The sequence below is a fragment of the Marmota monax genome, unplaced genomic scaffold, assembly GCF_021218885.2.
Source record: "Marmota monax isolate L192 unplaced genomic scaffold, Marmota_monax_Labrador192_F-V1.1 WCK01_AAM20220418_F8-fsc00200, whole genome shotgun sequence".
In the NCBI taxonomy this organism is placed as follows: Eukaryota; Metazoa; Chordata; class Mammalia; order Rodentia; family Sciuridae; genus Marmota; species Marmota monax.
In genome coordinates, this window is record NW_026692549.1 from 845,971 (window position 1) to 861,871 (window position 15,901).

Below are 15,901 nucleotides of genomic sequence, written 5' to 3' on the forward strand. Positions count from 1 at the left end.
TCCCCAGGGCGTGGGGTGACCTCTTCCTACAGGTGACCTCCATAGCTCAGCTGAGCCCGTGGGACGAGCACTTCCCAGGAGGGTCCGGGTCAGGGTTCAAGAGGCTGAGTGCTGGGGCAGGGTGTGTTCACACTGAGGACAGGACGGGGTGACCATCCCACCCACTCAGAAGTCACTCAGGCTATCCTGAGGTGACAAGGTAGACACGGCCCCTCCTGCTCCTGCTGTCAGTGGACAGCCTGGCGTGGGCAGCCTGTCCAGAGCAGGCTGGTAAGGTTGGCACTTAGGAAGGCCAGGAGGTGCCCTCCTGCCTCACTTGCTTCAGCCTGTCGATGCTGTAGCTGCTGGACAGCGGGTCGTGTGAAGACTTGCCCAGCACCTGCCTTGGGCTTGGCCAGGGTGCGAGGTTTTATCGATGGTGCCATGTCCTGCAGAATGCTTCCAAGTCGCCTCAGGGGGACGGTGTCTTTTGGCCATTGACATTAGTTTGGGTCCCTGGGGAATCTTAGAGACCTGGCTGTGAGGAGATCAGGCCGTATTTGGAGAGAGTGGACGGAGCTGGAGCAGCAGGGGGACGTTATCTACAGGGGCAAACCAGCGAGCCTTGTCTTGTCTCCCTTTGTGATCATCAAATGACCTTTTGCAAGGGAAAAGAGGGGAGAAATGGGGCAAGGTGTCCCTCCTGTCCCCACCCCTCCACCTCCCCACCACATGAGAGGCAGGCAGCCAAGGTCACGGTCTTGTGGGGGACGCTGCAGGAGTCCTGGTGGGTGTCCAGCAGTTCCCTGGCCTGAAGTCTGCCTCTGCCTGCCCTAGCCCAGCAGTGGTCAGCGGGCGGCCTGCTGCATGGTCCTGGATCCATGGCCTGCAGTCTCACCTTGGCCCTGGTGGAGCCACCTTCCTGAGGGCTCAGTGGTGTCACATGTGGTGCTCCAACCCCAGCTCCCGCCCTGATTCTGGAAGGACAGAACCCCCTCCTCGTCTCTGGAATGTCTTTGCGGCACCCAGAACCCCCCTGTGGTGGGGAAAGCTCCCCCTCCAGGCCCTGCCCACCCCCTGGGGGCTGTTTGGAAGGGGATGCTGAATTGGGATCTGGCACCTACTGTGGTCTTCCTTGGGTCTGACCTGGCTTCCAGCCAGGGCCCCAGGTGCCACTGCTCCCCTTTCTGGGATTCTGGTGGCCGTGGGTGATCGCGGGTCCCCAGGGACAGTGTGTCTGAATGGTTGAGCTTCGCCAGGATCAGACCAAATGGGAACCCGAGGGTGGGGGTGGCACCCACCCCCCACCTCTGCTGCATGCAGCGCCCCCTCCTTCCCAGGGCCTGTCCTCTCCACGTCCTCTCAGGCTGCCCTGTGGCCAGCAGGCTCTCCGTTCAGGATGCTTCCTGTCTCTGGGAACATTGGCTCAAGTTGCTGCGGCAGATGGGAGTCAGTGACTCAGAGCCACGGAGCTGGGAAGCCACATGTCCCCCAAGCTGCACATCTCTGCCTGCAGCCCAGGGAGGGGGCTGGCCGCGTGCAGACCCACTTCTGCAGCAGGGACATTTGCAGGGCTCTGGGAGCTGGCTGCTCGTCCACACCTGGGGCTCGGGTTGGGGGGTGACCAGCAGGTCCTTCCCCAGTAGTGCTGGATGGGGAAGGCAGCCAGCTCTTCCACGCAGGGCTCCCACCTTCTGTGCCAAGCAGGGACTCTAGATGCTGGGTCCTTTCTCTCTGTACTTAACAGACTCCATTGATCATGGGTCCTGTGGGCTGAAGGATGTCCCTGAGGGCTCAGATCCTTTTGAATCCCTACTCCTCCTTCCTGTTTTGTGGCATGTCCCTTCGTGGTCACATGATGGCTGCTTTAGCTCCAAGCATTGAGTTCTAGTTCCAGGCAGGACTACGCATAAAAGGCCACAGGTAAAAAGCAGGAAGCACACCTTCCAGTGGAGATGGCTCGTTAGGTGTTTCTAGAAGTGACTCCCAGCAGGATCCACTTGGGCCTTGGGAACCAGGCAGTGGTCAGCTGAGGGGTGTGACCTTGCTGGGCTCACTGCCACCCAGAAACACAGGACTCTGCTGATAGAGAAAACGGGCACAGAGGCTGCCGAGGGCCACAGTGCCCGCGTGGCCCTCTCCTCTCTGTGACTCTATCCTCCCATTGGTTGTTTCTGAGCGGGCGTGACGATGACAACCAGGCTGTAAGCAGCAGGAGCTGCTCCTGTCAGTCAAGATGGGGGAGGCATCCGGCCCCTAAGCTCCTGGTGGCAGGTCCCTGGGCTCCATGGCCAGCAGCCGCAGCACCTGCGTACCCGGGGCCTCTCCTCTGCGGGTTGGCCCCAGCCCTCTCCAGTCTTCTAGGGACGCTTATTGATTCAGGGTCTGCAGAGGACAATCTCCACTCTGGAGCTTCCATGAGATCCCACATCAAAGACCCTCTTTCCAAACAAGGCCACGTTCACAGGTTCAGAGGGACACCTGTCTTTTGGGGTCACCATTCACCCCCCTCCATGGTCTAACAGAGGTGTGGCCTTCAGCTCCATGGCACTTGTCCTTGAGACCCTGTGCTCAGGGCCTCCCCGCCTGCCAGTCTCTGCCTGGGCAGGTCCATCTTCAGGCCACTGGGTCCTTCTGAGGAGCAGCAGACCCATGTGTCCACCTGGAATCTGAGGGGCTTTGAGGGTTTCTAGGAATTGTACCAGGGGCCAGCACACATCAGAGGCACCCGGGATGGGCTGGACGTGGCTGCCCTCTGTCCTCGCCTGTCCTCCTGTAGCTGGTGGCTCTCCTGGTCCCTTGTCATGCTGTAGTGTTCTCTGCAGGTACAGATCGTCCCTGTAAGCCACCCCGAGGGTCCTCCTGGCCCAGGGCTCTGGGAGTCACCCTTCCCCAGGTCCTGTCTGCCAGGGATGCAGGGGCCAGGCAGCAGATCCCAGAGTCACCGTGTGGCCCCCACTTAGCATCTGGTGCTGGCCACAGCTCTGCTCCATGCCACGGATCCCATCATGGTCGTGTGCAGGGGCTTTGCGGCCTAGGTTCCCCAGGGAGGGAGCTGCCAGGACCAGCATCCACTGCTGCAGCAATTGGACATCCTGGGTCTGCCCATTGCAGCAGCTTAGCTGGGGCCACCCTAACAAATAACCACAAACCAGGTGGCTCAACTCCAGTCCTGGAGGCCAGAGGCCCTGAGTTGGCCTCACGGGGCTGAGACCAAAGGGCACGTCATAGTGCCCTGAGCCTCAGCTCCTCCTGGACAAACAAGGCACTCTCCTGTCTCAAGGTCCACAACTTGATCATGTCTAAAGTCCCTTTGTGCAAAGCCACAGCTTCATGATCCCTGGGGGAGGCCTGGGGTCTCGCAGTCCATGTCTGCCTGGCACGAGGACCTAGCATGTGGTCACTTCACGCAGTTCCTTCCAGCCTGTGAACTGGGTGCTAATATCTGGAGACACAAGTCTACCGCTGCCTTCTCCTGAAACCTTAGGAGAGTGGGCACCTTTGGCCCCCTGTGGCCATAACAGGTCGAAGCAGTGCCATGTCCCCGTGAGTCCCGTCCCCTCTGCTCCCCATGCCCTGACACGCTGTGGCTCTCCTGGAGCCCCCACAGCCGTCTGCTCCGTGTGCAGCTGAAGGAGGCGCGGGGGACACAACTGAGTCCCTTGCGGCTCTGAGTCACGTCTCCTGGCGAGGCTCCCACACTGAGTCAGCTCACGCCCACCCAAGATGCATCTCCTCCCCGAATTATCTCTTGTAATTAGAGAAGCGCGTTCCACGGGAAGTGAACTTGAATGACGATTCCGTAAGCGGGGCGTTAGCAGCTTGCAACGTGGGAGCCTCTCCCCAGGGGGGCCTGCAGGGGGCCCTGTGGGTTCCGCCTGTCTCCACGCAGGAGCTTCTCCTCTTGCAGGTCACACTGCTGCCTCTGAACCCAAACAGCGTCCCTGGCTCTAGCCCAAGTGCTGGTTGGAGAGCATGTTGGACAGGTGCCCTGGGATGGGCCGGCCAGGACCATCCTGCCTGCACCTGGACTCTCCCTGCCACACCCCCCAACCAGCAGCCTGGCACTGTGCCCACGTGAACAGCTCTGCTCCTTCCTGCCATCTGGGCGTGGTTCCTGCTTGGGTTGTTGCCACCAGGCCCAGGTCCAGGCCCAGGCCATGCTGTCCAGGACAGCAGCCTCTCATCTGTCCACACATCAGAGCCCTGGTGACTGGTTAACAGTCCCAGCATCCTGGTCACACCTTGATCATCAGGTAAAACCCTGGTGGTGAGGCCAGGAGCATTTGGGCTCCCCGGGCAGTTCCATGCACAGCCAGGTGCAGAACGAGGGCCCTTGGTGGCCGTTCCCAGCTCCCTCTGTGGGAACCCTGGGGCTTTGCCCAGTCTAGGCTGGCCCCCCAGGCCTCTGTGTGGCAGGGGGGGGCTCATGTGCCTGCATTCCCAACACACCCCGGGTGGCCGATGCTGCTGGCCCCAGGGCTCACTGAGCCTAGGAGAACTCTGCCCTGAGGGAGGGGCTTCTCTTCTCACCCAAACCCCACCCCATGGCTCCCAGCACCCAGAACTGCCAGGCCTCCAGCCCTACCCAGCCCAGGCCACTCCCACCCCTCACTTACCTCCCACCAAGATGTCAGCCTCCAACACCCCACCTGTGTCCAGTGGCCTGCCCAGGTGACATATACACTGTCACCTTCCTGCATTATCACAGTGTGTTCCCAATACTGGCTTAAAAAAATGACCCTTGCCCAGATTTTTTTCATCGTCCCAAACAAGGAGTCCGGGCTCTCTCCAGTTGTCCTACCTGGGGACCAGTCCTTGGAGAGCCTGGGACAAGCCACTAGTCACACTCTCTGAACAGAGCCACCCCTCAGCCACAGGGTAGCTGACAGCTGCTCAAGCTTGTGTATGCTGGACAGGGTCACCTGGGAGTCCTGGCTGTCAGTCTACATGCAGAAACATCTCCAAGACGAAGTTCGTGCGCCGCTGTTCTGCCAGGTGCGTCCCAGAGCCCAGGGCAGATGAGAAATGCCCCCGAGAGCCCCCTCTGCCACTCCAGCTGCACAGAATGCTCTGATAAAATCAGCCCTGAGGATAGTTCCATGAGAGAAATCACAAAACACACAATGACCCTTGGGAGAGTCAACCAGTGTGACAGAAGAATCTATGAGACTTGGGACAATGGTGCAGTCTAAGAGAGATGGCACGTTATTGTCTTTAAAAATAAAAGAAATAGAAATAACACAGAGATGATAAGATGAAAAAGAATACATAGTTTGGAAAAAAATATATATGGAGCTTCCAGAAATGAAATATATCACCATTAAATCTAAAAACCCAACATATATATTACACAGGGAATTAGATACAGCTGAAGAGAGAATTCATGACGTGGAAGATATTCCTGAGGAAATGACCCAGGGAGGAGGGGACAGGAAGGGTGAGTGGGAGGGGGAGGCACACCAAGCAGCTGTCTCCTAGGTGCTCCAGGAGCAGGGACAGAGGACAAAGCAGAGACAACATCCCCAAAGATGGAGGCTGCGTGTCCAGAATTAATGAAAGATATGCTGCCTGCAACTGAAAATGAATGTGCCCATGGCAGGACACAGTAGGACAAAGCCACTAGGTACAGCCCAGAGAGGCCACAGACCAACAGAGGGGAGAGAAGAGAGCTTAAAGTCACCAAAGAGACTTTACAAACAGGACTATGTGCAACACTGATGAGTCCAGAAGACTGGAACAGTGTGTCTGAGCTGGGAAGGGAATAACCACCAGCTCAGAGTTCTCAACCCAGCTGGACCACCAACCAGAAGTGGTGGCAAAATTTGACCTGTGTGCGAAGGGAGGCAGGAGGGAAGGAGCAGCAGGTCCCCACTGGCCGTGTGGCAGATGGGTCTCCAGATGCAGGCTGAGCCTCTAGGGGAGAACAGGCTGAACTCAGAGGGAGTGTGTGGGGAGCCAGGGAACAGAGGTGTGGCATGCAGTCCAGGGGCCCCTGTTTTGTGAAGAGTGGCAGAGACAGAGATGGGACCCAAGGGAAACGGACAGGAACCCTGAGCCTCAACGCACCTAGGGGAGGCGACAGCTAAGGGCCTCCCTAGCAGGGGAAATGTGGCCATAAAGTCCCAACTCCTTTGAGAGGCCTGCGGCCAGCCCTGTGTGCCTCCCAGAGCCCTCGGGATGTCGGGAAATGCCCGAGGAGCCACGGGGAGAGCCTGGTCCATGCACTCCCTGAGGTCCCCACACGACCATGTGCTCTGGTAACACTGCAGGTGGCCCAGCCCAAAGTCCACCCCAGACACAGGTTCCTCCAGAGTCAGCAGGTCCAGCCACATGTCACAGCCTCTAGGAGGTCGATTGTGCTGCCTGCAGCCTGTGCCCACACACAAGAATCCACCGCAGGACAGGCACAAGTCCTCTCTGGGTTTGCAAATAAAATCTTAACTCCAAATGGCCCGCATTCTGAGAAGGATATAGTGTCAAAACTTATCAGGCGCTAGGACCAAGTGACAATGAAACATCCCTTATGAAGATCACCCAGTTCTTACTTAGAGGGCAATCTATAGTTTGAATTGATATTCAGGAAAAGAAGCTCTAAAGGAATGAATTTTGCCTTTGCTCAAGACTTCAGGAAAGCCACAGAGTGTCTGTTCAAAGTAGGGAGGGGAGGATGCGAAGAAATCAGCAAAGAGAAAATGATACAAACACCGGCACAGGATGGGGTGGGGCCACCTCCCTCTTAAGGGCTGGTGGCCAGGACAGGACAGGCCCTCCCTCCCTGATTCCTGCTGTTGTGGAGGCCTCTCTGCAGTCACTTGTGTCTGGCTTCTGTGCCACCTTGCTGGCCCTCTAGCTGCCTCATGGCGTCCCCAAGGTCCCCCGGGGGGGGCACCCCCCGCAGCCCTCCCCAGGCCCCTGTTCCTGGCTCCATCTCATGGCTGTGCCGCTGTCCCCTGATCGCATGGCCCCAGCCCCTACCATGCTCCGTGGTGTCCACTCAGCTCCTTGTGGACCTGGCAGATGTGGCTGCGCCTCTGGCTTTTCCTGGGCAGGTGCCCTCAGTGCCCCCTTACCTCCTGGCCCCCTCACTGGCTGCCTGGCAGCGTCTGCAGGACCCTCCTGTACACCTGTCCCCTCCTGGTCCTGTCGCCTCTCCCGGGCCATCTGCCCCCGCCTCCTGCTCACCCCCAGTGCAGGCCAGGTGTGGGGCACTGCCCACCTGGCCAGGCTGCTCTGCTGGACACTGCGGTCTCCTGGCACTGACCCCTCCTGGCCTGGCTCTTGAAGGTGCTCCTGGCTCTGGATGAGGGAAGGAGGGGCAAATGGAGTGGCCACAACCCAGCTTTTCACATAAAGAGCACTTGGTGTCATAGAGGGTCTCCAGGGACACAGGACCACGCTCTGGGTGGGCAGCGTGGGCAAAGTGGACTCATGTGCACTCACCTAGCTGCTGAAGTGGGCAAAGATGGCACAGGGCATGAGAGGCTACCTGGCCGTCCCCACACAGAGGCCCCAGGTGACGCTGCCCTGGCTGTCCCCATCCAGAGGCCCCATGTGACACTGCCTGGGCTGCCCCCACACAGAGGCCCCGGGTGACGCTGCCCTGGCTGTCCTCCACAGCCAGACCCCAGGTGATTGTGTATGTCAACACAACTTTGCAGGCATTTGTGACTTTCCTTCAGAACTAGACCTTGTGTGACAGCCATAGCACATGTTGCTGGCACAAAAAGAAGCCCCCAGGCTCCTGAGTAAGGAGGCCCCAGGTCCCCAGAAGCTCCCACCCAGCGGCTCTGACTGGGGCACGTGGCCTGAGCCGGGCCCCGTCAGTTCACAGGGACAGGAGCATGGGCGCCATGCGGGGGGTCAGAGGTCATCACGTGGAATGCACTTGAGCCTTGGACGAGGTAACATGGGGACATTCTGGGGACAGATCAAGGAGCCGGCAAAAGGGAAAACTGTCTTCTCCATGCTGAGCCCCACACAGCGCACAATGCCCTGGCTCCCTCTGAGGCACCGCAGTGAACAGGGCCAGCAAACACGGGCATCTGCCACTCACACCCCGGGAAGGGGTCACCAGGGCTGCAGGGGGGTCCTTGGTGCCAGGGGGCGATGGCTCCTCTGAGAGACATGAGGGTCTCCAGGGAGGAGCAGGGCTGCGCTCTCACCAGGGCTCGGACTCTGTCTGGACACACCAGTAAGGCTCCCAGGGGGTCCTGGTGCTGACCAGTGGGCTCCAGTGCTGACCAGTGAGTCCCATTGCTGACCAGTGAGTCCCAGCAATGACCAGTGGGCCCCAGTGCTGACCAGTGAGTCCCATTGCTTACCAGTGAGTCCCAGCAATGACCAGTGGGCCCCAGTGCTGACCAGTGAGTCCCAGAAATGACCAGTGGGCCCCAGTGCTGACCAGTGAGTCCCAGCAATGAGCAGTAGGTGCTGGCCAGTAGGTCCTGGTGCTGACCAGTAGGCCCCAGTGCTGACCAGTATGTCCTAGCACTGATCAGTATATCCCAGCAATGAGAAGTAGGTGCTGGCCAATGGGTCTTGGTGCTGACCAATTGGTCCCAGTGTTGACCTATGGATCCCAGTGCTGGCCAGTGGGTCCTGGCACTGACTGGCTTTGGCACTTCGACTGTCCCTGCCTCCCACCTGACTGGGAGGACAGGGCTGTGGTGGCTGCCCAGGCCGGGAGCCCCTTTCCCTGCCTGGAGATGTGTCCAGCTGGTACATGAGTCATGTGGCCAGTGCCAGAAAGGTCAATCCCACGAACCACACAGTGCATGCTCAGGATGGCTCCCATCTATGGCAGGATGAGGCATCTGACGGCCAGAGTGGTCCTCCAACACTGTCCTCCATGGGGCATCTCCTCTCATACTGGGCCCTACCTGCCCAACCCGGCAGTGACCACAGGAGCAGCTATTAAGTTACCGCCTCGGCCTTCAGGATGGGCTCTGGTGACCTCTGAGATGCCTGCTGTCGAGGGCAGCTGCACTGGCCATCTGCTGTGGCACTGGGCGGGGACCTCAGTTTCTCATCTGTCCAGTGGGGCAGCAAGAGCTTCCTCCTAGAAGGTGACCCTAGGGGTACAGGGGCCTTGGGCATGGGCTGAGTGGCTGTCAGACTCGCCAGGGTGGCCAGTGCAGAGAACAGCTCAGCTGTGGTGCTGTGAGAGTCCACGTCTCCACCAGCCTTAGGAAGATACCCACCTGCAAGGCAGCCGGGTCTGGGGAGAGGCCACAACGGGCTGCCCACTAGGAGGGACAGTCCTTGCTGGCTCTGTCCTCGGATCCCAGCACAGTGTGAGTGGTAGTGTATGGTGAGGGTGAGATGGCCCAGGCCGGGTCTGGGGTGCTGGGACTGATAGGGTGGGACCTGAGGTGGGAGGGAGAGGGTGGAATGACCAGTGCACAGGACCCAGGGTCGGTCAGGTGGAGTTGGAAGTGAAAACCAGCAGGAAGTTTCAAGGGATCTTTCAAGGGGCTGAGCACAGTGATTTGCAGCTGGGACAGTGGTTCTGTCCTTGCTGGACTTGCTGAGGCAGGTCTGACTCACAGAGGCCTCCACCATGAGCACAGCCCCCGAACTCTGGCTCCCTCCTGCCTGGTCTCCCAGCAGCCTTGGTTGGATGGCTGCCCAGCAGGGTGTGAGCCAGGTCTGCCACTCATAGACTGTGTGACGTTGAGTGTGTTGCTTGACCTCTCTGTGCCAGGGTTTCCTTACCTGCCGTCGGGTGCTGTGGAGAGTGAAGGAGGGGGCTGTGCAGAGGGTGCACTCTGTACAGAAGTCACCGCCGCCACTGTCCCATGCCCAGGTTAGGAGCGAGCCAGCAGTGGGGAGCCACCTGACCAAACAGGGCATGGTTCTGGGGAATGGTGGAGCATCTGAAGAGTGGTCACTGCTGCTTTGACCTTGGACACCCTTCACCTGTTCAGAGCTGCGATCCCCCTCGGGGTCCCTCCAGGCTGGGCTCCTCTCATCTGAGCATCCACCTGTGGACAAGTCCTGTGGAGCTTGGGTGTGGTAGTTGCAGTTGCAGCTACCCATGACCTTGGAGGATGAGGCACTGGTGGCCAGCAGGCCAGGCGGGTGGGGACGTCCACACTGGCAGGGAAATGGGCAGAGGTTGGTGCCTCCAGAGCAGAGCCTCCGCATTCCTCCTACAGTCAAAGGCAACCATCACATAACTAAAAATAACAGCAGCTGAGGGAAGCTGGGACGCGGCAGCGCAGGCGGAGGTGGCAGTGGACGGGGCTCATTTCTCATGTCCAGGAGCCCAGGGAATTGTCTGCTAGCGAGAGCTGGACCCAGAGCTTCCTGTGTGCAGTGCCCAGAGCAAGAGGGCAGCACCAGAGCCGGGGAACCAAGTCCTCGGGCTGCGAGGCTGGCAGAGGGGCACCCTGCGGGTTCCTCCAGGATGTCTGGATCTCAACACAGCATGTTTCACATTTAATGGAAAGGAAGCCCCAGGCTGGACGGGCCCCTCTGGCCAGGCAGGGAGACTGGCTCTGTGGTGACACCCGTGCCCTGGGAGCCCCATTTGCAGACTTTTCAAGGTGGAGAACAGACTTTCTAACAGCGTGGCCATCACGTAGCAATGCTAAGTGAACGTAAGAGACGGAGTAGCTCTGCACCCTGACCTTTCAGTCCCCACCCGGTGTGTGTCCCCCCTATGTAAGCCTCCACCCTGCTTCCCCATTTGAAGTGGAATGTCCTGGAAACACGGAGATGCACAAGATGGGACACCCTAGCTGTCTAAGCAGAGAAGCCCCCTGGACAAGCAGGGTCCAGGCTCCTGTGCCTTCAGTCCCTCCCCAGGGCTGGACCCTACATTCTGCCTGGTCTGGAGGATGAAGGGTGGGCATTTGCGTGTCCACAGCCTGATGAAGACCAGAGGCCTCTCCAGGAGCTGACAGGTGGCAGCTCAGGGACAGGTCCCTCTGCCTTTTTTTCTGGCTTACATTCCACCCCCTACCATCCACTCCAAGTAGCTGTCCAGATCTCCCAAAAGGAAGAGCAAGGGCTGCCCTTGCCTATGGACACTGCCCTGGTCCCTTTAGGAGCCATGCTCTGAGCTGAGACCCCCCTCCTGGCTCCAATGACTGACTAGATCTTTCTTCAACCTGGTGTTCCCAGGCACCCTGCCCCCTCTCACCCATGATGTCCAGTCTGTCACCAGGGAGTCCCTGATCATTCCTAGTCAGCCTGGTCCCTGAGGGACCTGCAGAGCAGCTCCTGTGCTCCTGATTTTTGGTGGTCAGTGTCCACTGCTTCTGGCTTCTCTCCCCGATGACATGTCTCTGTCATCCTTAGCAGTCGCCTCCCTTGACAGGCATGGGTTTGCAATAGTTTGCATGGTAGAACTGATGCTGTCCAGGGCTGGGAGAACAGCTGCTTTGCTTTTGAAAGTTCAATTACCTCAGTTCTTTGTAATTGTTAATTTTTTTTTTTAACATCAATACACTAGTCTTTGCTTTTCAGACAGTTGCAGGTTTATAGACCAAATAAGCTCAGAGTACAGAGAGGTCCACAGACTCTGTGCCCCATGCCATTATTGATTCTGATGTTAATGTGATAAGCCAATATTGATACATGCTTAACAACCTGAGCCAATATCTGATATCCACACTGAGCATTGCTGACCTGAGCGTTGATATACGGTTGCTAGTCTAAGGTATTGATACATGGTTGCTGGTCTGAGCATATTGATACATGGTTGCTGGTCTGAGGTATTGACACATGGTTGCTAGTCTGAGTGAACTGATACATGGTTGCTGGTCTGAGCATATTGATACATGGTTGCTAGTCTGAGCATATTGATGAATGGTTCCAGTGTGAGCATATTGATACCTGGTCTGAGGTATTGACACATGGTTGCTAGTCTGAGCATATTGATACATGATTGCTGGGCAGATCATATTAATACATAGTTGCTAGTCTGAGCATATTGATACATAGTTTCTAGTCTGAGCATATTAATGCATGGTTCCAGTGTGAGCATATTGATACATGGTTGCTAATCTGAGCATACTGATACTCTTGATAGTCTGAGCTTATTGACACATGGTTGCTGCTCTAAAGTACTGATGCAAGTCTACGGCCATATCACCCTGAACGCACCCGATCTCGTGTGAAGTACTGATGCATGATTGCTGCTCTGAAGTACTGGTTATTGGTCTGAGGTACTGACACATGGTTGCTGGTCTGACGTACCTCTGAGAGGTCCACAGACTCTGTGCCCCGTGCCATTATTGATTCTGATGTTAATGTGATAAGCCAATATTGATACATGCTTAACAACCTGAGCAGGATAATTGACTACAGCAGGCTCAGCGCAGTGGGTGGTGACCTGCAGCCACCTGCAGTGTCACAGAGGTGCTGCCCTTGACACCTGGTGCCCCCTGCTTGTCCCACCTAGCTCCTGTGGGCCTGTTCTTCCTGACCACAGTCCGGTCTTTTCTAAGGGGTGGCGTTGGAATCGGGAATGGAGAGGGACTGAGGGGAGGTGGGTGTCTGTGGGGCACCTTGGACTCTGCCTGACCCACCCTCCCTTGTGCCCCTCCAGGTCTTGCAAAACCCATCGGCCTGGTAGAGGGGCCGGGTGGCCTGGGTCAGGGAGGTGTGGCGGCCACTCTGCAGGAGGACAGCCAGGAGAGGGAAGGCAAGTACGAGGAGTATGGCTACAATGCCCAGCTCAGCGACCGCATCTCCCTGGACAGGACCATCCCCGACTACAGGCCCAAAAAGTGAGTGCCAAGGGCCAGCCAGCTGGCCATGTGCTGCCCTGCTGAGGAGCCATCATGGGGGAGGGGCCTGCAGGGCCACCTGCTGCCACCCCACCCTCGCCTCCTCCTCCTTCTTGTCACTCTGTCTCTCCCTCCAGTTCTTCTCTGTCTCTTTTCTCTTGATCTCTGTCTCCCTCTGTCTCTGGAGTTCTCTGGCCATGGCCACCCTCTTCCTGCCCGGCCACAGGCCACACCCCTCCCTCAGAATGGAAGTCGGGGTGGAGAGGTCGCCGTGCTGGCTGAGGTCCTGTGGTCAGTCTGTGGCCCCTGCCTGGCCCCACCTGGCCTGCTCCTCCCGCTGGCTTCTGGGGGCTTCGCCACAGCCACTGCCACGCTGGTGTGAGCCCATGTGTCCTGTCTGAGACACTGCCTGCCCTCAGTGGGCGATGACCCCTTGTCCCACCACCCTGAAGCCACAGCAGCCTCAGAAAATCCCTGAGGACAGAGTCCTACCAGCCCTCAATCCTTACAGCTGTGGCAAAGCCACACAGGCTGCCTGGAGGGGCCAAGCTGGGGTGCCTGGGAAGGGGATGCCAGCCAGGCCTGGAGGCCACTGGCAGGTAGGCCGTTCCTCCCATCTGCAGAGCCTAGCAGGATGGAACCCTCTGCCCTGGGTACCAGGACTCAGTGGCAGGTAGAGGCTTGGTGACCTTCCTGTCCCCTGGAGCAATGCCAAAGGACAGGCAGATGAGGAGGAGGGGTCCGTTTCCTGCCTTTTTGAGGAACTCCCTCCACCTGGACCTGGAGACCAGGATTCTCATGCAGGGCTTGTGGGGAGGGGGCAGGCCATCAGGGTGGAGGGTGAGGCCTGAGAAGGTGCCTGGTCCTGGTCCACCTGGGAACGGTCCATGCACACCCTGGAGTCCCTCAGAAAGGGAGAGTGGAGCCCAGGTGGAGGTGTAGCTACTGCAGCCATTTGAGGACAATGGTGTGACTGGGTGTCAGTGTGTTGACCTCATGGTCACCCCTGGTCAGCACAGACAAGGCTGGCCTCCGTGAAGGGATGAGATACAAATTTCTTTTGAGTAAAAACTGTACTTGAGTTTAAAACAGGACAGTTTTTAAAAGCTCAATAAGAAGGAATGCAGAGGTGCCCAATGTGGCAGCAGTCACAGAGGTGGCCCAGGACCCGCCATGAGTCAGCTGGCCTGTGTGTACATGTGTCTGTGTGTGCATGTGTGTGCACGTGTGTGTACATGTGTGTGTACATGTGAATGTGCACATGTTTCTGATGGGAAAACCATAAGGGACATGAACCAGCCAGGGATCAGCAATTTGGAGAAGCTGGTCTGTCCAAGGCATTAAGGGACAGCACAGAAATAGCATTACTGGGGCCCGATGAGAGCTGGGAGCTCTGTGGGGAAGAAGACATCACTTTCAAGACATGGGAAGGTGGGGAGGGACGAGAAGTCCCTGACACCCCTCACCTTGAGTTTCTTCTCCTGTGGACCCCACCCAGCAGAAGCCAGATGGGAAGGGATCCTGCAAGAAGCAGCCCAGGCAGCCAATCTGTAAGGTTCCCAGCAGGATGGGAAGAGTAGGAGCTTCAGCTGCCACCCACAGAAGAGCTGGCCCAGCCCAGGCAAGCTCTAGCGCAGTGGAACCTCTTGGCCTCCAGCTCAGGCTGGGCAGGAGGGAGGAACAACCCAGCAGAAGTCTCAGGCCAGAGTCTCATTGGCCCATGTTGGGTCATGTGCCCATCCGGGAACCAATCACAGCCAGCAGCCTGGACCAGAGCTCACCTATTGGTCACATGCTCCCCTGGGAACTGGAGCTGGGGGCAGAGGCCAGCAGACCTTCAGTAGAAACCAGTTTCTGGAAAAGTCAGGCTGCTGCCCTGCAGGCCTAGTGCACCAGGTGACAGCTTTCCTCCCACTGCTGATCCAGCAGGTGCGTGGGTGGCAACCCACAGCTGGCAGGGTGGGTGGAGCCCGGTGCCCTGCCAGGGCTCATAGGCATGGCCACTGTGCGCTGTATACCAGGCTATTTTTAAGTCCCAAATAACTGGTATCTTTGGTGCCTGGTTCTTTTACTGGAGGCTTTGTTTTAAGTAGTTTGTTTGGTTTTTAGTTTTAGTTAACATAATACCTTTATTTTTTTATTTTTATGTGGTGCTGAGGCTCGAACCCAGGGCCTCATGAGTCCCAGGCAAGTGCTCTCCCCCTGAGCCCCACCTCCTGCCACACACCCAGAGAGTTAGATGCTGCCTGTGAATTTGGGCCAGAGGGTTAGAAAGTGTGCCCCTGGAGCCATGCCCCTGGACTGCTGTGCTTCTTTGCTGACCTCAAGTGCTCGCCCTGGAGCCCTGACGGGGTGGACATGGGGTCAGAGGAAACAGCTGGGAAGGCAACGGGCAGGAAGTTGCCTAGGACCCCCAGGGTCAGCTGGAGAGGCCATGCTTCTTCTGCCCTGCTTGGCCCCAGAGAATGGCCGTGGGAGCCACCCAAGGGCTCTAAAGCCACCGCCCAGTGAGGAAGTGGGACCAGTGCACAGGAGAGCACATATGAACTGGCCCTGGGACAGACAGGGAGTCGTGGGCCATCCCAGCTGCCCAGCCCTGCCGCCCTGTGCTACCTGCTCCTGACAACCACAGGCATCCCCCGACTCAGCCCAAAGTCCTGACCTCAGAAACCGTGACAGAATACACAGAAGCAGGTGTGGAGCCACCAGCTCCAGGCTGGGCCCAAGAGGAAAGCCGTGGACCTCCAGGTGGGGGTGAGTGGGAGCAGCTCTGACCTGTAGCCTTGGTAGCTACACCTGGCGCAGAAGCCCCAGCAGGGGACATGGGGAGCAGCACAAACTGAGTCCTGCCTACAGAAGCTTCAGATCTCATTTCAGGACCTTGCTCCCTCAGCGGCTGGTCAGAACTGCCCACGGAGCACAGGCCGGGGCTAGGGCGCATGTGCCTGCGCACACGCGTAGTCCCCACCGCAGCGCCACCCGCTCAGTGGCAGCCGCTGCGCCTTTCCTAGTGGATGCCACTTGATTTCCCTTTGTCTGCAGCTAGAGAGATTTTCTAATTAAACCGCGGCTCTAATTAGGCCACAAAGCACATAACGTGGCCTCAGCTATCAGATGGCCTGCGGGATCTGAGAGGAAGCGTGAATCCCAATTAAGCTGTGCCAGAAAGGAAGAAGCTGCCC

The 15,901-nt window shown here is 58.0% G+C and overlaps 1 protein-coding gene across 3 annotated transcripts in view; it reads left to right on the forward strand.

The window, feature by feature from the left end:
- Galnt9 (polypeptide N-acetylgalactosaminyltransferase 9) overlaps positions 1-15,901 on the forward strand; it is a 62,910-nt gene that overhangs the window by 14,274 nt on the left and 32,735 nt on the right. For all 3 annotated transcript variants that reach the window (XM_058579746.1, XM_058579745.1, XM_046445978.2), the window contains exon 2: positions 12,539-12,719. In XM_058579746.1, coding sequence (XP_058435729.1) covers positions 12,539-12,719 — 181 coding nt within the window. The remainder of the gene's footprint in view (positions 1-12,538; positions 12,720-15,901) is intronic.